Below are 23,168 nucleotides of genomic sequence, written 5' to 3'. Positions count from 1 at the left end.
AAAAGTCACACAGGGACAAGTTGAAAATAAGGCAGAGTTTGACGTCCTCTTCTTATTTTACCAGTTAGTCTGACTTTCTGTCTCTGCTTTCAAATTCAAACAAGAACTACACAGGGTAAGCAGATTTGTCGACAGCAACCACCATGATGTGGTTCCAAAACTAGAAATGCAGCAGTTGGCCTAACCACAAACCAACTACTACGCAGTGAGCGGTTCACACATGGTGTGGTGGTGCAACACTTTCCAGAATGGATCATTTTACCCATCGTAAATGTTTCCACAGGCTCTTCAAAATGAATTCATGCTGCATAGTAGATTATGTTACCCATTAGTTAAGTCTTTTATTTTTATTTTTTTTGCATATGGGAGGACTTCAACGCTATTTCACACTGCAGCAGAGAGATCCTTTTTCTTTTCCATTTGCTTGAAAATGGTGGTCTGCTTAATAATGTGGAACGTCCCTCTTCAGTGGTTTTTCCTTTATTTGGGCTCACCTGGCAAACTAATTGTCACGGGTGTCTGAGATTGATTTCAGTGATCCAAAGAGTCCTGAGACACAGTAACATCCATAAGTTTAACTGAAAAACAAAACAAAAAAAAAAATCTTTGTGACACTTAAATACAGTTTGCATAATAATTTGGAACGCAGTGTAATAACGATAGTGCAAGACAACGACAAATGTGTTAGACCAGACTGCACAGGCTCCATTCTGGCCTTTTAGTTGAGGGTTTGTCAGGAAGTTTTTTAGATAGCTGGGCCACACTGAGGTCCTTGCTCATTGTTTGAGAATACAGAAAGAAAACCAAAAGAAAACAAAGACCTCCAACACAAAACACCCGAATCTCTATAAGTACACTATCTTGGTATAGACAGGAGGAAGGATGTGGGATAATAGAATAAGCCCTGGATGCTTGCCATGATCATACTGACTGGGAATCCTTCTTTGATAGAGGTGAAAATTAAACTGTAGCAAGACGGTCAGCCAACTCAAGTGGAACAGATTTATCTCTTGGATACAGGAACATATTTAACTGTGATGTCCTCTCCCAGAAACATCCTTCAACACAGAGTATATGTGAGACAATCACATTGGTAAACTGTCTGCAAAGGATGTGCTCATATGCTGCACTTACAGCCAGTTGCTTTATCATCTGTAATTAATTTGCGGTCACTTCTTGTGAAACTGCAAATAAACTTGCTTCCTGATTGAGCATGGTGTGAAAAAGAGTGAAGATATAGGTTGTTTGCTTACCTACTATAATCCTGCACTATTCAGCATGTGCAGAAGATACAAACTGTCACCAAAAAACGATCATTATCAGTAGCCATATATATATAGTCACAACACTACTGTAAGTTGTTAAGTTCAGGTAACAAAGTCTCCATCTGCTGGGTCAGCTCCAGGTCCACATTTTGTTCTTACATAAATATTGTCTTCGTAAATGTGGTGCTGTCGAGTGATACAGTTACAGTATGGTTCCTGCTGTTATTCATGGCCATCTTTTAAATCTCTCAGACACTGTTTAGTCAGTCAATAATACTATATTTTAAAAATAAATTCAATTCACACTCACATATATTTTTACAGTTCATGTCTCGGCCCCTCTGTGAGCATGTCATGTGCTACACTAACAGTCCCTCAAGGCCTGCTGTCTCTCTTCGTGTTCCCAGACTCACAGAGGCCAAAACCCCGCCACATTGTTTAAAAGTGTAAAATAAAAATAATGCAATAACACCCTGTCTATCAGTGAGCCTTAGGACAATGTTTTCAGGCCTGTAAATGACCTTGCCACTGGGAGCTGGAACACGAAAAGTTGCTGAAAACACAACAATTTGTTTTGTTTCATCAGGCTTCTCCCGTAGATGTATGCAATTTCCTCAGACGTTCAGCCCTCAAACCACAGATCTGTGAAGTCATATACTGCATGACTGCAATGACACCTTCTGCCACGGGCATGCTGGTGAGGTAAATATGTGAACATGTGAAGATGAAAAGAACATTGTGTTCCTCATAACCCAGTGTCACAGTGTTGTGTTTCCTGTTATTCAAATGACTTTATGTACATAACCAAATACCAAACTTTGGTCGGTCAGGGCAGATAGTACATTTGTGTTGTTCCTCTGTGAGCATTAAAGACATTTTGAAGATGTACCATTATTGAATACAAGTACAATAGGTTCACCTTCAGCTAATGGGGAATTATGTGCAGGGTCTAGTCTGCTGTCTGGGGAAAACAGAACAGCAGAAGGTTAGTTTTTTTAGTCCTTTCTAAATGAAGCTCAACATTGTTTCCATTGTCTCAGACAGAGGGAGTCAGAGGCAATAGCCATAAATGTGTCATTGCTATAGTCAGCAGGCTGTGTGTCTATAGGAGGGTATACCAGCCAGCTGGACTCTGAAACACAATGACCAGTCTAACAATCTAAACCCCTCTTAACCCTTCTGCCCCCTAATCAACAGGGACGAAAGAAAATAAAAGAGATGAACAAAGTCAGAGAAAGACTTAATTTGGTGTCATAGATCTAGAATGAAGTGAGCAGGCATGACTATTTCTTTCACCCCACCCCAAAGAAAAAAAGAGTTCAGCTTCTTCTGTTCTCCTTTGCAAACCACTGCCTCACAGAAAAAGAGAGACAAACTCCTCCCCCAAAAATCTGCTAATTTCAGCATGTCACTTCAGTAGTCAGAGGAGATGAAGTGTGATACAGAGAGAGGAAGGCAAAGAAATCGGGGCTGTCATTTATGTAATGAGATAGGAAGTCATTTCTGGTATTAATATATAGAGTAGCTTCTTCTTCCATAGACGTCAGCTTGACAGGAGGATTTGGATTACATTTCTTAATTCATCCAAACATCTGGGAGAACTTTAGAGAAAGTTGAGAAGACAAGAAACACATACAGATCTGTATGCTTTTTAACTCTTCACCATGACCGGCAGGAGGATCCTCATGATACTGGGTGAGTCACATCGGCCGTCTATTTCCACAGTAGTTAGAATGGAAAAACAATAAAAGAGAGACTCAAAAAAAAGCAGCCTGGAAACTTCTAAGACATTAAAAATGTATGTGTGTCGTATATGTGTCTTGTATTGGGATACAAAAAAATTTAAATAAAAGCAGATAAATTTTATATTACTTTATCCTCCTGAATCACAGCAATATTAAAGTTTGAGAATTTCTGTAATTTTAGCATAAACTGAGTCTATGTTTTTTTTTTCAAAAACATTTTATATTAGGTATTTATAGAATGTCCTTTATAGTGGACAACGGGTTTCAAATTCTTTGTTTTCTTGTCTGATCCGACTAATATTGTGCAATATCAGCAACAACAACGAACACGATTATGAAGTTAATTAAAACTTGTGTCTGAAATATTGTTAACTGGAATGTTGTTTACCTTTTATGGCAGTATTCTGAATGATCAATTATCAGAATGACAAATCAGGAGTTTCAAAATATCCACAGAGGGCGCCTAATCTAAACCCTTAATTGGATTTTCATCAGCCTTACAATTTATTCAGTGCAAGGATTCATGCATCAGGAGTCGGAGTCGTATTTCTGAGTGGTAGTCCCAAAAGCTGTTACCTGTGATTGTCACGCACAGAAAGAAGTTACACTTGGGTTCCTTTTGGGACACATTCTGCCTTTCGAAGCACTGGATTTCCAGTCCCAGCTTTGCAGACTCTGTCCCAAACGCAGCCCACCTATACATCTGTCAGGTACTTTACCGCAGTCATGTTACGTGTTGCCCTACACATGAAAAGCCTACCACCAACAGGAACCATCACGTAAAACAGGACCCTTGCAAGGCAAAGATGTCGCCTGATGTTAATGATTGTGTCAGCAGCGATACGTAAGCTTAGCAGTCAAATACATTACTGTGATCCTATTTGATCTGTCACTGCTCTTACTACTTTGTGGACAGCTTGAATGATGGTGTGCAATACATCCAAGCAAGGAAACTGTTCCTAATTGTATTTCCTAATTCATTATTTTTTTTTTTTTGAATAACTCTTCCCTCTTCTTTTACGCTCAAGATTCATCTCTACTGTTGAACAAATATAATAACATCACATTAATGTATTTACCTGCTTATCTTACATGTTGCTCCTGACTCAAATTGGAGCGCAATGGGTGTGATCCAATTTCAATTTTCATTTAAATTTTCAAATTCCATCTGTAATTTTTAGTAAAGCTCTCTCTGCTTCAGTCAAATTACCGTCACCTGTGATACCATGAATTTTAAATAAATCCACTAGAAGTATAATGCTCTGTGGTTAAAATGTTCATATGCGCATATGAATAAAACTTGTTTGAAGGTTAGCTAAAATACTTTTCTAACTAAAACATATCATATATCCACTTAGAACCACAATAAATGCCTTTTTTTCTACTATTTACCTCTCTTGCTCTCATAAAATGTGACCAGTGAGATGTTGGCCATTCTGAGAACGCAGAGCTCCTTTTGCACATGTCTCACCCCATCCAGTGATATACCACTGGAAAGGCCAGGATGTCCTCTACATGGCACAACAGTTTCCAACTCCCTAGCTTATATAGTTTTGTATATATCCACTAGAGACTCATGTCCTCTGCAGAGGACAAAAATGAACTACCAGGAGGATATTTTGAAACCTTGCTGCATTGTCTGTGGTTTCACTGTGGTGAAAAAGTACTTAAATTAAGCCTTGCTGCAGCAGTCAGCAGCTGAAAGCTTGAAAGTGAAATATGGCTCAGAAACCGTGGCGTGCTGTGAGGTTTGTGGCTGTTGAGGAACCGATTTACAACTATATGAACCCAATGGAATAGTTTAAATTCACCATACAACCGCTTCCACACTAACTGGTTACGTTTCATATCTCAAATGAGCATTCTTTACACACACATAGGTATAAGGTACATATCTGGCCAAAGGAACAATATCAAATCTATAGTGGTTAAGAGAGAGAATAAGAGAGAGAGGGCATTTGCCTTCACAGTTCCACAGTTCCTTCACACTCATTCAACATGAAAGTACCCAGTGAGAAAAAACAAACACAAATATTTGCATTTAAAACCAAATCTTCACCTTAATCAAATATAGATCATATATAGTAATATTGAGTTGTTAAATATCCTGATGACTTGATCCATTTTTAATACAGACTATTCAAGAAAATATCTTCTATCATTTACCACTTCCTGTTTGGACTGAAGGTCTTTTTTTTTGAGAAAGTTTTAAGCTTAGATTTACAAACTTCTATTTTTGGCTTTCACGCAGAGAAAAGGTTCCAATAAGCGGACCGTTTCCGTGCAGTTGACTCAGCGTAGGAGAAGAGTAACAGCATGAACCCGTGGCTCACTAGCGCCCTCTTCCAAGAGGCCGAAGTACTGGCTGGCTCATCTCGTGCTTTTTCAGTGCAGTTTAATGTCAGATCAACACGACTAAATGTGTTAGACTCATACATGAAATACATTAACTAGGCTATGGGACATTAGGACACATGATAAAAATGTGCACAGCCATTATATTGGTGACATACAGAGAGTTAGCCACAGGCACACGCCAAGGACACGAGCCTCACCCAGTTTATGAGAGATTGCACAACTTGAGGTGAGACTTGGCTCACTGCTGCGTCAACTCTCATCCCTCCCTGCATGTACACAGGAAATACGTAAATTCAGCGATTTTTATCAATAGTATAATTTATTTTACCGTCGAGGCACTGCCTCCCCTGACCTCACGTCCCTGCTCAGAAAAGTGGACGAAAACAAGAAATGAAATGCACAATACTGCAGCTTTTCTTCAAACAAGCCACCATCAGGGTGCTACAGCACACAGGGGCACCTCTGTTCATCTCACAGCATGCACTATTTGTTGCCTGATAGAGATCACAGTTACACATAACTGTCTTCAGGGAAAAAAAACAAGCAAAAACAAAACAGTGTGTTGCCATGACAGTGAGAAACATAGTGATGTTATACAAGAAACCCCTAAAAACTGACTCTTTCCCAGCGTTTCCTTTCTTGTGCTGTGTCAGCTAAATTTTTCCTCCCACATTGGAGTACACGTACAGACACCTGTGGGCTGGTCATTTTGGAAGAAAAAAGTGCAGATATTGTTGGAACAATGTGAGGAAATGAATGCAGAGAAAGAGGTTCTTTAACTTTTCTGCAACCCTTTTAAAACTCTGAGCATTTCTGGTATCACTTATGTGGTGAAGCAAATCAATTGATTTCCTTGCAGCATATTTTTCACTGTTACATATTTTAAGATGGTGAAATAAATTTGTCAGATTAGACCAGTTTAAGGGGTAATTAACTCTTCTAATGAACTATTTTACAGACTAATAGTTCCCTGCTTGCTTTTCAGCTCTGTTCCTCAACCTCGCGGTCCAGTCTAATTTGTCCTGCGACAAGGGATTTATATCAAAGGGTGTCGACTGTGTTGGTATGGAAAACAAAGCTATTTCACACCTAATCATTATGTAAAAGAAGGCATGTTGTACCATATTTGCAACTGCAGCAGCATGTAATCCACCTTTTTTCACATTATCTTGTCCTTGATTAAGATGAAAATGAATGCGGGGAAGAGGATGGAGATGTGTCGCCATGTGGAGACAATGCGAACTGTACGAATACAAATGGCAGCTTCATCTGCCAGTGTGAAGATGGTTTCAGACTCGTAAGTCCTTTGACTTGTAAAGGTAAGCCATCTTGAAACGGTGATGACCAAGACTTTGATTCATGTTTGATAAAAGTTTCGGGCCCTCATTAATGAAAGTTCTATTCTTATCTTTTGCTTTAAGATATCAACGAATGTTTGGAAACCAAAGACATATGTGGACCTAATGCCACATGTAGCAACACAATCCCATATTATTCCTGCAGTTGTAAGAAGGGGTTTTACCCTAGTGCTAAGGAGAAAACTTTTCCTCGTGGTGAAAATGTCATGTGTGAAGGTAACATGTTGTTCTCTTCCTGTGCCGAATTCTTAGTGTAAACTTATTAAATGTGACTGAGTGATTTTTTAATCTCTTCTTCTCTGCCATGTAGATATTGATGAATGTCAGAATGAAGAGGATTGTGGTCAGAATGCATCGTGCGTCAACACAGTTGGCAGTTATCACTGTGTCTGCAATGCTGGCTTTGTACTGGCATCTGGAAGATCTACCTTCTCTGGAAATCATGAGCAATGTAAAGGTGAGAGCTGTAACATAATGCTGCAAAACATATTGTTATTTTATCAAGTAATTAGTCTTAGATTGTTTAATAAAATAACTCAAATGTACTTACTTCTATGCTTATGGTTTTTTGATGTGCTCATAAAAAAAAATTTAAATAAAAAAATATATCAAGCATCATTCTGAATCTGAACAATGTAGCGTTCCAGGATATTTATTGTTCCCTTGGCACCAACTAAAACACATCGTGTAACCATTTTCCTGTCGCTCATTTGTTTCCATGTCAGACATATGTATGATTGATAAGACAATCTGCGGAAATGGAACCTGCCACCAGGGAGCCAGCGGTCATTACTGTACATGCCACGCAGGGTTCACTAACTATGGAAACAAAACGTTTCGCTGCTCCGGTAAGAACAGCACTAACCTCTTTTTTTTCAGCATTCAAAGCTAAACTGGTGTTTGTTCCGTGAATATTCAAAAAGAACATTTATGTATGCAGTGAACACCAGGAAGCTCACTTGACGAGTCTAACATTCTGTTTCCTCAGAATTAAACTGCGATGTTTTCAAAGATATGAACGGCCTGAAAGAGGTAACTCCACAACGACGACAGTTTTATCACTGTTCAGCAAATAGTCTATTGTCTCATATATTGGTTTCATCCTCCCCCCAAATCCTTCCTCCAGAAATTTCCCATTGTGCACGACCTTGAGAAAAGCTGTCAGGAGCTAACAGAGAATGAAAATCCAAAGGAGCCTGATGGAGAGGACTTACTAAAGGTTAAATTCAATGCAAATTCAAGATCTTCACAACCGGAATAGAAACAGGAAATGCTCTGTCACATGGTATCCACATGTCGGTCCCAACACTGTAGACTGTTTATGTTGACCTGAGGTGGTATGCAGCCTGAGAGTCTGTCTCTGTCTGACTGTGTTTCTTGTTTCTCCCTGCTCCCTACCACTCCCTCTCCTCCTCCTCCTCCTGTGACTGTAGAGATTGATGGCTATCATCGACGAACTCTTGTCCGGAGGAGCCTTCAACGATAACAGGAAAGTCTCCATCTTTCTGGACTTGGTGGAGAATGCTCTGAGGCTCGTAGGGCCCTTCATCAAGGCCCCTCGGATGAAGAGAGCCTCCACTCATACAGGTTAAACAGAAATTGATAGCTAAACATTGTACAGTGCAGTCTCAGCTTTTTAATCATAATCAAAACAACAAATTTGCTTTTTCAAATGTCTCAGGGATTTTATTTTCAGATAGGTGGTGTCTTACTTACTACATATCCAGACAAGCAGTGCCTGTTCATAGAAAGCTTTTTTTTGTGTCTGGGTGCAGAGATGGAGCTGCTAGTACATAGAGAGTCTGTGTTACCCCAAGGAGCTAAGACTTTATCATCTACACGAGCTCAGCTGGACATCCAGATGGAGACAGCTGCTGGAGATCCTTCTCATTACCCCGGTAACAATCATACTTGTAAACAACACATTCAAACAACTTGAAGACTGAAGACTTGAAGATCTGACTCCCAAATGTACTCACTGACCTCTCAATAATGCAGAGTAATCATCTTATTCTTGTTACAGGCTTCACAACAGTGTCCTTGTTGAGCTATTCAAACCTGGAAGACTCTGCAGATGGTTTCTTTGCTGGGATGAAACCACAAGAAAACCAGACCTTTAAGATAAACTCCAAAGTGGTGACTGTCACTGTCAGTAACAGAAACACAAACCTTCTCAAAGAGCCAGTCAAACTTACTTTGTACCACCTGGAACAAAAGGTAAAGAAGAAATACAATTTATTGTTCTGTTTCAAGTTGTTTGACTGTTAGCTCACGTCCATTATCTCTGGTGTGTTCATTTGTTTTACAGTCAAATGACACTCCCCACACATGTGTTTTCTGGGATTCTTCATGGGAAGGGGGGTCATGGTCTGCTCGTGGCTGCAGTGTGGTGGAGTCAAATCGTGACTACACCGTGTGTTCCTGTAATCATCTGAGCAGCTTTGCTGTGCTCATGGCCCTCTATGAGATGGAGGTGAACACTCCCTTACATGCACAATGATGTAAAGCATTACGCTTACAGCTGAGTCAGCTTTTGTGTTTTGTAATGTAACCACCTCCTTTCTTTCCCAACAGGACAAGTTTCAGTTGCAGCTGCTCACTTGGGTGGGTCTGTCCCTTTCACTGATTTGCCTGTTTGTCTGCATCTTGACGTTCTCGATGATCCGCTCCATACAAAGCCCAAGAACCACCATCCACCTTCACCTGTGCATCAGCCTCTTTATTGCTAATCTTGTCTTCCTTGCGGGAATCTCTCAGACAGCGAACCGGGTAAATATATAAAAGTTATAAAAGTATAAATGTTTAGCTACCTTCAAATACGGTGGAGGAATAGACAATAAGTCACAGTACTGCTACAGATTCTGATACAGAGTCAGCTACTGAATTATTTATATGAATAGTATACTAAAGATTTATAAACCAAAACTCAGTAAGTATTATCTCCTTCTTTCTCCCATCTCTTTCATCATGGTTTGTCCCCATTTACACGGCTGCTATTCTTATTCTTCCCTCGCCCCATTAGGTTGGCTGTGCAGTGGTAGCAGGACTGTTGCATTTCTTCTACCTGGCAGCATTTTGCTGGATGTGTCTGGAGGGCGTACAACTCTTCAGGATGGTAGTCCTGGTCTTTAACGCCAACTTCAAAACCCGCTACATGATGGCAGGTGGCTATGGAGTCCCAGCGGCAATTGTTGCTGTCTCTGCATTAGCTAATCCCAAGGGCTATGGCACCAAGACATAGTAAGTTCCCTTTATTCCTTCTACTGATGTTGAAATTTTAATTCAAGCTTGATTCTCGAGGTCATGTTGAAATATCCTGAGCAATAAGCTGTTTGCATTTCAGTTGCTGGCTAAACTTGGAATCCATTTGGAGTTTCTTTGGCCCTGCCTGTGTTATCATCTTTGTAAGTATTTGAGAAAATTATTATTAGATTTAAATGGCATCCCCATGAATTTCTCTAACCTCATCTCTGTTTTCTTTTAGATAAACATTTTCTTCTTTCTCATCACTGTGTGGAAGTTGGTACAGAAGTTCTCCAGTCTGAACCCTGATCTGGACAAACTGCAGAAAATAAAGTAAGTCACTACTGACCCACAAACTGCCAGCAATATCAGATTCGTATTCTGCGGTGAAACATACTTTTCCATGGTTATACTGTTGAAGTGTGTCAGAAATGTCCTTCATGAGTCTGCATTGCCTCCTGCAGGGCATTCACCATCACTGCAGTGGCTCAGCTGTGTGTTCTGGGCACCATGTGGATTTTCGGCTGTTTCCAGTTTCAGGAGGGCACCATAGCCATGTCCTACTTGTTCACCATCTTCGGCAGCCTTCAGGGATTGATGCTCTTTGTCATGCACTGTCTGTTTTCCAAACAGGTTGGCCCAATTCCTCTCAGAAATAAAGCTATGCCTCCTCTTTTGGTATCAAAACTCAATTTGTATTCCGATTTCAGGTGAGGGACGAGTATAGAAACATCCTTTCCAGACTCTGCGCACCTCAGAAGAAGACCTACACAGAGTTTAGTAGCTCCCAGTCCAGCAAAGCACACGTAAGCAGATATTTATATTCCACTGCAACAGTACTTTGTCAAACAAGTGCCTTCATTGCTCATCAAGCAACAGTAAAATAAAATCAAGGCGTGGGTTGACATTTAACCAGTAGTGGGATAACTGAATAGGTATTGTCTATTCAGTCTACTAAAAGAAGTTTGCATGATTTAAAGTTCAGAACAACACATTATTTATCTCATGTTGCAGCATCTGGAGCACTATTTGCTCCATTGTCTTTGAGAAGTCCCTCTCAAACACTCATTCTACTCTTGTCAGCTGGCCTTTGTTGATTTTGGTCAGTCATTTTGGTGAAGCTTTACTTCAAAGAGCATTCCAGGCAGTTTAAGAGAAGGGGTTCCTGGCTTTGCATGGAGCTTTTCTAAATTTGCACACCTTTTACATGCTCACAACTATACAATAGGTAAAAACTGAAAAAGCGCAATGTGTCCTCTTTAATGGGGTTAAATCACTGATGACTGATCTTCCAAAATCAAACACCTATTTCTTTCCAAATTTGAAGATGATGAGGTATTACATGCAGTGTGAAATGACAAAGAAAGGCCTTCCTAATAATGGAAGTGCACCCAAAGTTTTTTTCATAACTAAGTCAACTGTCTCTCCCTTTTACTGTCCTTAGACATCCAAGAGCACCCACGACACAGGAGAGTCGCACATTTGAGGAGCTGGACGGTGACTTGGGAGAAACTGATTCGCTGAAGACTGCCATTTCACAGTCATCTACTGCCCTGCCACAAGCATGCATCACTTTGCTTTCTTTTGTAAATAATGAGAAGGTCCTTGTCTCTCCGGGTGCTCCAGCTTCCTCCCACTGTCCAAAGACATGCTGGTTAGGTTCACTGGTGATTCTAAATTGGCCGTAGGTGTGAGTGTGGGTGTGAATGGTTGTCTGTCTCTCTGTGTTGGCCCTGCAACAGACTGGAGACCTGTCCAGGGTGTACCCCGCCTCTCTCCCAATGACAGCTGCGACCCTTCACAGGACAAGCAGTTACAGAAGATGAATGAATGAATGAATGAATGAGTTAAGACAACAAATGTTAAAAAAATATTTATATGTGAATTTCCATTTTACTGATTTTGATCAAAATTATGATGATATTAAGAAGACGCCTTTTATCATGTTTATCTAAGAATGCTTGTTGTCTTATCCAGGTACTTTATTCAACCAACAAAGACAATCTTAGAGATTTATTATTATTATTGTTATTTTTTACAAATTGTTCCCGGACCCAAGGACAGTTTGAAACAGAGCTATATTTTAAATGTACTGTGTGTACAGTATATTGCTGGGCATTCTTGCACTGTGTATTGTATCAAACATATTTTAAAAGTTTGTCTATTTATGTTTTGGGATTTCAACTTTATTTAGCACTTTCTGCAGTATTAACATTATTAGTAGTGTATAGTAGTTTCGTATATAATGGGACATTCAAATTGTTGTTGGGTGAAAATGCTCACATTTGTTCTACTTTTTCTTTTTACGTTGTATGTCTTCCCTCATGTTTATTATTATAAGAAGAAGTGTTTATTATACTATTATACTATTGCACAATTTTCTACTGGAAGCTTCAAACTGAATAAATATTCTGATGTACCTCATTTTCAAGGCATCTGTGTAAAGGACTTCACGCCGCTTTCCTTCAGTTTGATTTTATATGAAGAATAAACCAGCTATGAAAAGCAGAAGGTTAAAGCTGTCTTATGTCAGGGCTCAAAAGTACTCTGCTACTTTCCCCCTTCATGTCTGATACCCTGTGTCACGTACTGCAGGATTTGCCTGCACAACCTAAAAGAAAACAATTATATATAAAGAGGAAATGGGAGACCCTACCCCCTTTCCTCCTGTTTATGTGAGATCGCAGACATAATGGCCTCGGAAAAAAACCTCTGAAGCCTCAAAATTTCAACATGCTAACAAACCGTATGGATGGAGAAAGTTTAAAAACATCTTTCGGTTTTTACTCTACCCCATGTCACATTTTAAACGCATAATATATTTATGTCTAAATTATCTAAAATAGCTTTCAGAGTCATCTTTAGTACATGCCAGTACCCTTGAGGCACCCAATCATCCTTGTGATCCTCAAAAGCCATCTGATAACTGTGGCTTTTGTTTATGTGACAGTGGATAATAATAGCCATAATAGCCAGTTGAATTACAGAAACTGCTTTTTGTTTTAAGGAAATTATCAGTGATATTACCAATGGCTGGCACTGAATATGACCATTCAACCAACAGTGGATCAATACTACAAAACTGCAGTGGTCTGCTCTAAAGAATCGGCACAAGGGATAAATAGGAGGAACGTAATCAGACATGGACGGAGGGGTGGACATGTAAGTTCAGCATGGAGAGATAAAATAGCTGGCAAGTCTCCAGAGAGGGAGACCAGACAGAAAGAGAAAGTACCAGAGAGGCAAATAAAAATACAAGGGGAGGAACAAAAGTATATTATCGTGAACTGTGGTAAATGAGAGTAGCAAATCAGACTCACAAGAGCCACGTTCGCCTGCTCTCATTTATTTGGAGCCATACCAAACAATCCTGTGTTTATCCAGCATTCATCCAGCGTCATCTGAAGGTAAGGTTTAAAGTTGGAATGAAATCTGTTTTACTTTTTCTCATGAAATGATTGTGGCAATGTGATTTATATAAAGAGGAATCAGTTTATCCTAACTCTATGGGCAACAGTGTATATGAATATATATATGAATGTAAAAAGACTTCTTCGAGCGTCTGAGGGAAAGATTGTATCTCTGTTCATTCCATTGCGATTATGAATAAGAGATATGAATAGTTGGCAGCGGTGGTGAGGAAGTAATTCAAGTTTTTTTATTACTGAGGCGTTAAAAACACGGATATGCAAGGTGACTAAGCTAGAGAGTGGCATGCGTATTTCTTACTTTGCTTGAGATGTTGAGATCGTTTAGAATTAAAAAAAACCTTAAACAAAAGAAAAGCCTTGATATGTGAGACAAAATATGCTATCCAGTATTTATCTGAAGATTTTCAGTGAACTAAGTCATTGCTGACAGCAATATAATGCACGCCACCATGTTTGTAGACAAAGAACAAGGGCAGAAAGAAATGCAGAAATGTGAGTTACCTGTGCATCGAAAAAGAGACAACCAGATCCAAGTTTCGATCTCTTATTTTTCCTGGCACCTTTTTGAGTGAGTGAATGAGTAGTTAGTCTGGTGATTGTTTCGCTGTAGGTCAAAACATGCTTCTGCAAAACAGACACACCTTGACAGTTAAAGTCTAACGACATCAAATACCGAATATGAAAACAAAGACTGTTGCGCCAAATATATCTCAAATTACAACTGAGACTGATTTCTCTCAAAGTTTGGTTCTCAGCTAAATTGAATTAGCCAGGAGAATGACTCTAAGTTATCAAGGTTCAACGTTCAAGGTTCAAGGTTCTCTATTGGCCATTTGTGCATAACAACAATCCAGGCATATTGGAAATCTTGTGCAGGGCTCTCATAGTCAACAGTTTAGGTAGTAAGAAAGAAACTTAAATTAAGAAGTATAAAATATCGAAATCTCTATACAACGTTAGGAAATGAGGCACTATAGTAAGAAAAATATAAATACAAAATATAGAAACATTATACAACATTAGAGAGAGAGAGGCAGAGAGAGAGTATTAGGAATATTGCACTGATAGACTATTGGACATTTATCAGAGAACTACACGTTGATCAGGAAATTGCACATTGTGGATATGGCACGTCATCCTAGTTCACAGATAATAATAAATCAACTATTGCATATGTTAATAACGTGTGGTAGGGTTTGGTTATTTTTACACAAGTTCAGTAGTTTTGTTTTGCCATCAGTCTAACTGTGGCAGGGAAGAGGCTGTTGAAAAAGCGAGTTCTATGTGTGATGACACTGTCCGCTCTGCTGTGTCTCAGGTTGTACGTGCAGTGTTTGTGTCTGAGCAGAGAGTGAGCTGGGTGGAGTGAGTCTCTGATGATTCCCTCTGCTCGTTTCCTACAGCGCTGCACGTACAAACAGTCCATGGAAGAAAGTTCTGTTCCTATAATCCTCTCCGCGGTCTTTATGACTCTTTGGAGAGCCTTCCTCTCTGCCTGTGTAGTGTTGCCATACCAGACAGTGATGCCTGTGGTGAGGATGGTCTCTATCAGCCCTCTGTAGGCCTGGGTGAGAGGGCGATGGTTCAGACCAGCTTTCCTGAGCAGCCTGATGAAATAGAGCCTTTGCTGGGCTTTTTTTTTTTACTGTGGCTGTGGTGTTGAGAGTCCAACTCAGGTCAGATGTGACCTGCAGTCCCAGGAATCTGTAGCTGTCTGCCCTCTCCACCACAGTCTCTCTGATGAAAAGTTATTGGAATGTTTAAACAACGCTCTCCCTGGCTTAAAGACAGACAAAAAGTCAGGCACTGTGACGGAGATTGTTGAACAGACATGTCGAGGTCTCGAAGAGAGGGTAAATAACAAATGTGTAAAGAGGATACATGGTAAAGGAGAAATCTGAAGAAAAACAGTCTGACACCTTGTTGTGCAAAACACGTCAAAATTACATCAGTTCCTTATATTTCCAAACCACAACTCACTAAACAAAAAACTCTTATCTGATCCTCTTCATTATTGCCTGCATTTATTTAAACGTTGTCTTGTAATTCTTTATAGATGACACTGGAGGCGATGACAACATCTTTACTCACGACTTTACTTTCTCCATCATCTACACCGCCCATCCTCTACGAGAATCGGACGATCAACTCCTCTGATCACCCATGGCTGAACAATACCACCTCGAAACTCATTCAGCCTCGAGGTTTAGTGATGTCCTGCATCACTATGATATTTGGCACCGTCTCCAACCTCACTGCTCTGGGCATCCTGGCTAAGTCCCGTGTTAGATTCCGCCACCAGTTCAAAACACCGTTTCTACTACTAACGGTGGCTTTGCTTTTGGCTGACCTGGGAGGTCATGTAATCCCTGGTGCCTTTGCACTGGATCTACACATCAAGCAGAGCTATAGCATAAAGCCCACCCCTCAATTCTGTAATGTCTTTGGAGCATGTATGATTTTTTTTGGTTTATGCCCTTTGCTGTTCGGCTGCGCCTTGGCAATAGAGCGCTGTGTGGCAATCACTCAGCCCTTTTTTCATGCTTCTACTATTACAGTGGCTCATATGTGGCGAGTTGTATTTATTTTCTCCTCTCTTGCTTTTGCTCTGGCAGTTCTGCCTTTTTTTAAAGTGGGGACGTATATAACCCAGTTTCCGGGCACATGGTGTTTCTTGCCTGTCCATGGTTCACAGACTACAGCAGACATTAGTCTTGCTCTGGCCTTCTCATGTCTGGGTCTCATTGCACTCATTATTTCCGTGCTCTGCAACATCCTGAGTGGTCTAGCATTGCTGCAAAGCAGAATAAAGTCACACAACTCTAAAACACAACCTGGAGCTCGCAGAAGTCATCGTGGATCATCAGCATCATCTTCCTCTTCATTTTGTTCGTTGGATGTTGAGGTGTTGGCGCAGCTGGCAATGGTCACCGTGGTGTCCTGTGTCTGCTGGGGTCCCTTTCTTGTAAGTACTACCTGTATGGTGTGAAGAATTTGTCACTAGAATAGTTTCAGTGGTCAGATCTATTTGAGAATACAGTTTTAGAAATTAGATTACATTAGTAAATCAGTTACACCTTGTGAGTAATAATATTTCTCCTTCACTACAGATTCGCATTCTTGTGGCGCAGCTCAGCCAAATAGGGGATTTGGCTGTGAAAAAGGGTTTTTTTCTTCTGCCCTTACGTATAGCCTCCTGGAATCAGATTTTAGACCCTTGGGTTTACATCTTACTCAGGAGGGCAGTGCTTTCCAGAGTTTGCCGTCGTCGCTGTTCACGGAGATCCACAGTGAACTGTTCATACACAAGATACAAGCCTTCAGTCTGCAGTGACCATGTTTCTCTTGAAGTTTTCGCTAATGATCAGAAATAAACTTTTCTCTTAAAAACGTACATTGTGTTATTTTCCACAGGACTTGTTTAAGTCAATATTTAGCAATCACTTTGCCCACAAGGTGCGGTGTGAATGAGCGATGGCAACAGACTTTTCACTACATTTCACAACATATAGTTAGCAGTCCGTACCGGTGTTATTTCATCAATAGCAGCCACCTGCAAATCCTGTGGTTGGACAATTGGGTGGAGCTAACTCTGTCCAATCAGAATTGAGAAGAGCTTAACGGACTCCGAGTTTGACCAATGGCTGAGCTACTGGAGATGGTTCGCATCCGTGGTGGGCGGTGCTTCTTTGGCAGTGACTCTATTCAACATGGAGTACTGAAAGTCGCTCGATTCACTCTGCGTTTCATCGCTCTCATTCACTTTTTAGTCACTGCTACCACTTCGAGGACACATCTGAAACTCTCCCTCGTAGATGCAAGCCTATGGGATTCGCCAACGTACGTTTGTCCTATTCCCAAATATAATTTGAATGTATTCTTAACTAATTAACCGCGCTGACGAACTGTAAAACTGGTGTAACACTTAAAAACTACTGCTGTCTATGAAAACGATTCATTGTGGACCTTCTCGAATTCGCCGTCATCCGGAGGACGATTTGAATACACGATAAGTTTCCGCCAAAGAAATTCAGTTACAAGTTGTGTCGGGTTATCGGGTGAAAGGTGACATCGCCTCAGTCTATTGGCTCATAGGTGAGTAGTGGGCAAAATTTCCGGTTTCATCAGTGTGTAACTGTGAGTGGCGTGTGTTTAAGTACGCTAAACTATTTAAATGTGGTAATTTTAGTGAGGGCTTTTATGTGATGGTTAGCTGCTACCTAAAAAAACCGTTTTTTGTGTGTACCAGCCTCCACTGCAGTACGCCGGCCCCTTGAGAGGACCCAAGGCAAGCTTTAGCCCATTCTCTAGTAAAAAGCCCATCCTTCTTTTACTCCGTGACAAGGATGCACAATGCGGCAAGTGTCTCAGCCTCTCTGGGGTCCTTGGGACTGTTCCGTCTCTTCGGGGTGTCCTGGTCCTGGAGTTTGGCAGCTGGCATTGGGGTATATCTGGGAACAAGAAGTTGGAAATACTTCTACATTGCAGCACGCACTGCAAAGAGAGACCTAACGTAAGTAATGTGTACGAATAAAGCCTCAGTGCTTATTGGTGTACAGCCTTTTACTTAGATCTGTTTTTATTTTCTCCCCTACGCTCACCAGTGGTCTGTATGTACTGTTGAGAGTGAAGCTGGCTTTATGGCGTTATGTGCGCTACGGAAGCAATATTCCCTCCATTTTTGCCCAAACTGTAAAACTCTACCCAAATAAACCAGCACTGATCTATGAGGCCACAGGGGAAACATGGACCTTTTCACAGCTGGATCAGATTTCTAATGGAGTGGCCCACTGGGCCAGAGGTCAAGGATGGGTCTCTGGAGACGTGGTGGCCCTCTTCATGGAAAGCAGACCATTGCAGGTGGCACTTTGGCTGGGCTTGGCGAAAGTCGGGGTGGAAGCCGCGCTCATCAACTTCAGCCTCCGCTGTGATCCCCTTCTGCACTGTATCGGGGTATCAGGGTCACGGGCTATTGTGTTCGGATCTGAACTTGCTGAGGGTAAGAATGTGTGAATGTAAATATGTAAATAACCATTTCATTTTAATAGATAGATATATACTTTATTTATCCCAAGGGAAATCATCATAGCATATTTTTTAGTAAAATCTATGAATGCTGTTCATCACAAAAGATTTCTGCAGTGCAGGCTTAACAAGAAAAGTGAGTGGCGTAGCCTACTATATTCTGCCATTAATTAACATGGATAGTGGTAAGTTTGATTTGTCTTCGGTAGTTAGTGTTGATTGCAAATGGAAATGCGTCTGTATTATCTATCTGCAAGCATAACATTAATGCAATGCTGCATCATTTAGTTTTATAGGTGCATATGCACATAAACAAACTGCTTACAACGTAGACATGCAGTAGAGAGCAGCGTTGCCCTATCATCTGCTCCAGAGAGTCTTTTTCAATTCTTGTCTGAAACACAACAGATAAATCCCAAGCACTGACCGGAAACCAAATATCAGAGATAACTCACTGTAATAGTCCAAATGCTCATGCTGCAGTCTTGTCGTTTTGATGTCGGAAAGCCAGAATATGTTCTCTGCTGACATGTTCGCTCGCACCATTTTATTAAGTCTCCTTCTACCACACTTTTGACATTCAGGTCAGGATTTTCAGATAAAGAGCGATTATCAGCATCCCAGTATTTGCCAAGAGCATAAGCATTGTGATTTATCACTGTATTCCAAGGACTTTGATCTATGTACCTTATCAACTTATTCAGTGATTTTGAGTCCTTGCAGCCCTAATGGCTTAATTCTGTTTAAGTGGAGTAGTTTGTTGTAAAATTCAGTGTTATAGGATGGCTTACTTCAGCAAATAATTAAAAAAAAATAGATCATTATGTCTTCTCAGATAAATTCTTACAATCTCCGTTACAAATGCAGTGTTTAATAAATGATCTGTTATATCATATTCAGTGGTCGACACTATGTGTGGTGTCACATTGTTAATATTCAGTCCGTGTGTAGTAAGTAAACTGTATCAGTGACTGTGTCTCCAACATGTCATGTGGTCGGGCCTGCTGTTGGTGGTCACATTGCCACTGAAATACTTTGACACAACACAAACACTTAACTCCTTTGTCTTTGTGGTCTAGTCTTTATATCTATGAAGAATTGAAGTGTTCTCAGTTTTATAGAAATCATCGTATGGCTTCACAAGCGAAATGAGCATTTGTTTGACCTTGTATGCAAAAAGAGCCCTTAATGAAGTCTTGTTGTTGCAGAAGGTATTAATATGTATGCAAAATATTAGATATGTATTAATAGTATTGTATGTATTCTAATGCTAACTCTCTTTCCGGTTCTGAATGTCAGCCATGATGGAGGTCAATTCCGCCATCAGCCAGTCCATGGTACGATTTTGCACAGGAGACCTCAGTGCAGAACATCTGGCCGGCCTGGGAGCTCACCCTCTGGACCCAATTTTAGCCACGGCATCTAAACACCCCCCATCACCTTGTGTTCCCTCCAAGGGCATGAATGGTGGGTACCTTATATCCCAACAAACTTAACTCTGACTCTATGGGATACTTCATATGAATTAGTTATTTAAATATCAATTTCTCTAGTTTTTATAGGCTTTACATTTAATTTCTAGTTCTGGGTTCATGAATGGGATTCTAGCAATAAATGCACCTCTGTGAAGGCAAGTGTGTATCTTAAAATTGCAATGCTCTACTGTATTCTCTTCTGCAGATCGCCTATTTTATATTTATACCTCCGGGACAACGGGGCTGCCCAAGGCTGCCATTGTGGTGCACAGTCGGTATGTTTTCTTGAACAACCAGCCGCTCTCCAGAGTTGCTATAGTAGCTACTTTATTAATGATGGATGTCTCAAAATCTTTCCTGTTTTCCTGTAACAGCTACTACAGAATTGCTGCTTTTGGGTATTTTGCCTTTCGGATGCACCCTGATGACATTATCTATGATTGCTTGCCTCTCTATCACTCAGCAGGTATGTGATACAAGCCTCTAGAGTACCATGAATACAAATTTATATCTAGATTTGATAATCCTAAATACAAGCTTTCTCTTCTTGCCAGGCAATATTATTGGTGTCGGTCAGTGTTTGCTCCATGGCCTCACTGTGGTGGTAAAGAGGAAATTCTCTGCCAGCCGCTTCTGGGAAGATTGTATCAAGCACAACTGCACTGTAAGAACATATTCCTGCATTTTGTTAAGGTAGCTAAAAAATGATACTTTTGACCACATACTGAAACAATGTCAATATTTCTCTCCCTTTTGTAGGTGGTGCAATATATTGGGGAAATCTGCCGCTACCTTCTGTCTCAGCCTGTGCGGCCGTCTGAGAAGGGTCACAAAGTCCGACTGGCAGTGGGAAACGGACTACGCCCCAGTGTGTGGGAAGCCTTCACAGAGCGTTTCGGGGTGGCGCAGATCGGCGAGTTCTACGGAGCGACTGAGTGCAACTGCAGCATTGCTAACATGGATGGCAAGGTCAGTAATCACGGTGTTTCTTGTGTCTTCACTCATTAAATATGAATTGAATTTGAGTTTAGCTACTTCTATCTTTCCAGGTGGGAGCTTGTGGATTCAACAGTCGCATTCTCCCCAACGTGTACCCGATCCGTCTGTTTAGGGTTGATGAGGACACCATGGAGCTTGTTCGGGACACCCGGGGCCTCTGTGTGCCTTGCCGTCCTGGTAATGAATTGTTGCATTGCATTAATATGTTTTTTAATATAGTTTCTGACTTTTAACAATATAGAATTTCTGAAAGCACAGAGTGAGACACCTCCGTTGTTTGCAGGTGAGCCCGGGCTTCTGGTAGGTCGCATCAATCAGCAGGACCCATTGCGCCGTTTCGATGGCTATGCTAACCAGGATGCTACAAAGAAGAAGATCGCTCACAATGTCTTCAAGAAAAATGATTCTGCGTATTTGTCAGGTTACTACTTATTTTTATTTTCTCTAAATCCTCATTTATATTCACTCAGTTCACTCAGTTCTTATTTTAAAAAATTTAAATGAAGTCAGTTAAATTGACAAACTCCTTATTTCAGTGCTATGATTGCTTCTCCATACGCCATACTAGAAATGAAGTTTGGTTTTGTTTTTTTTTTCCTCTTACTCAAAACTGGAAGTAAATCAGCTTTCTGTCTATCTAAGGTGATGTACTCGTGATGGATGATCTGGGCTACATGTACTTCCGTGACCGCAGCGGGGACACCTTCCGCTGGAGAGGGGAAAACGTCTCCACCACTGAAGTGGAGGGCATACTTAGCAATGTTCTGAGTCAAACTGATGTCGCTGTGTATGGAGTGACAGTGCCAGGTGATGGTTGACCTTGTATGCTTAACTCTCTGTAGCACCCATTGGGATCTTATCTGTAGTTTCCCTTTAATTTGTATTGCCTCTGACTTCAATCATAACGTTTGTTTGTCTCTTACCAGGCGTGGAAGGTAAGGCAGGCATGGCTGCCATAGCAGCCCCTGGAGGGAGTTTTGACTGCAACAGTTTCTTGCAGGAAATCCAGCGAGTTCTTCCTCCATATGCTCGCCCTGTGTTCCTGCGAATCTCCCCAGAGGTAGACACTACAGGTAAACTGTCCTTGTACCTCTCCTTAGTTCAAAAATGTCAACCACCACTGATTATGTCCAATTAATAAATTATAATGTACTTTATGTGTCTCAACATTCCTGTGTAGGTACATTTAAAATCCAGAAAACCAGGCTACAGAGGGAGGGATATGACCCACGACTCACAACTGACCAGATCTACTTTCTGAACACGAGAGCTGGACGTTATGATGCAGTGGACGAGGAGTTATACAACACTATAACGGAGGGAAGAATGTCCCTATGACGTGTAGGTCATAACAAGGCAGGTCAGGGCGCCACTGTTAAACGGTTACTGTTGAGAGGGTAAGTTATGCATAGAGTGGGGCCTGCAATATTCAGTCTCGGCGCACTACTGGCTGGATTTTAACCTTTCAGGGAAAATAATTAAAAGGACTACTTACAGAGACGGAGTACTGTTACAGATGATGTTTTAACACTGTTTACGTAACACACTAGGACATGATGTGAGGGCATTAATTCCCTTTTAATAGCTTACTTTCCATTTTAAATGAACACCTCATAAAGCCTTCGAGCATCACCGCACAAAATATCTCTGTAGAATACATGTTACAATAATGTGGTTAGGAGAGAAATGGTAGTATCAAGTCAAACCTGGTAACAGGTATGTACCTCTTTGTGAAATAAGCTGTAAGTTTAAACAATACTATTGTTACTAATGTGTGTTTCAGTGAGGCAGAGACCATACTTAAACATTCAGCATAGGTGGCTACTAGTTCAAACATTAACCATAGGATGTTGACACTTTTGATTCAATGAAAAACTAACTCTACTCGTCAGGTTGGAATCTATGAACAATGACACTGGTTTGCAGATGCACAAATATTATTACTCTATGTGCCTTCTATAAAACTTAAAATTCCATTTTTAACTGCTTTTTGTTTTTTTTGGAAAGGAGCTCAAATGATTGTGGAATTCACAGTAGTGACTATGTTTCCTGCAAAGCTGAGTCCAACATTATTGGCTGTCATTTTATGTAATAAATTTTATCTAATTTTATCTTTTATTTAGTGTAGGTTAATATATGAGCGTTTCAAGACTGTGAAAACATTTGCAATCCTACATCTGTTTTGTTGTAACTCAAATAAAATATTTTAAAATTTGTGTTTCACGTCATTCATCAAAAACACCTCAGAAGCAATAATCTACTGGTGTAA

General features: G+C 40.6%; 3 protein-coding genes across 3 annotated transcripts; all 3 read left to right on the top strand.

Moving 5' to 3' along the window:
* The first annotated feature begins 2,534 nt into the window (after positions 1–2,534).
* On the top strand, positions 2,535–12,436 carry LOC311507018 (adhesion G protein-coupled receptor E5-like). Its single transcript, XM_084571210.1, has 19 exons — positions 2,535–2,960; positions 6,354–6,431; positions 6,553–6,687; positions 6,790–6,942; positions 7,037–7,183; positions 7,452–7,574; positions 7,715–7,758; positions 7,853–7,945; positions 8,160–8,313; positions 8,502–8,624; positions 8,750–8,943; positions 9,035–9,199; positions 9,301–9,495; positions 9,749–9,966; positions 10,070–10,130; positions 10,211–10,302; positions 10,434–10,602; positions 10,680–10,775; positions 11,414–12,436. Exons 1-19 carry the CDS (start codon positions 2,930–2,932, stop codon positions 11,453–11,455), a joined length of 2,313 nt encoding a protein of 770 aa, XP_084427336.1. The 5' UTR covers positions 2,535–2,929; the 3' UTR covers positions 11,456–12,436.
* A 144-nt stretch (positions 12,437–12,580) lies between these two features.
* On the top strand, positions 12,581–17,006 carry ptger1c (prostaglandin E receptor 1c (subtype EP1)). The gene is made up of 3 exons (XM_084571212.1): positions 12,581–13,376; positions 15,457–16,365; positions 16,511–17,006. The coding sequence occupies exons 1-3, from the start codon at positions 13,266–13,268 to the stop codon at positions 16,772–16,774; spliced, it is 1,284 nt and encodes a 427-aa protein (XP_084427338.1). The 5' UTR covers positions 12,581–13,265; the 3' UTR covers positions 16,775–17,006.
* Positions 17,007–17,118: 112 nt separating this feature from the next.
* Positions 17,119–23,115, top strand: slc27a1a (solute carrier family 27 member 1a). The gene is made up of 13 exons (XM_084571335.1): positions 17,119–17,495; positions 17,650–17,913; positions 18,005–18,399; positions 19,725–19,892; positions 20,106–20,175; positions 20,275–20,366; positions 20,455–20,564; positions 20,660–20,869; positions 20,950–21,076; positions 21,183–21,320; positions 21,542–21,706; positions 21,826–21,972; positions 22,080–23,115. The coding sequence occupies exons 2-13, from the start codon at positions 17,747–17,749 to the stop codon at positions 22,235–22,237; spliced, it is 1,947 nt and encodes a 648-aa protein (XP_084427461.1). The 5' UTR covers positions 17,119–17,495; positions 17,650–17,746; the 3' UTR covers positions 22,238–23,115.
* The last annotated feature ends 53 nt before the right edge of the window (positions 23,116–23,168 follow it).

Source organism: Chelon labrosus (genome assembly GCF_963514085.1).
Source record: "Chelon labrosus genome assembly, chromosome: 21".
NCBI classification, from domain to species: Eukaryota; Metazoa; Chordata; class Actinopteri; order Mugiliformes; family Mugilidae; genus Chelon; species Chelon labrosus.
Note: the sequence above shows the minus strand (reverse complement) of the source record. Positions and strands in the feature narration are given on the sequence as shown.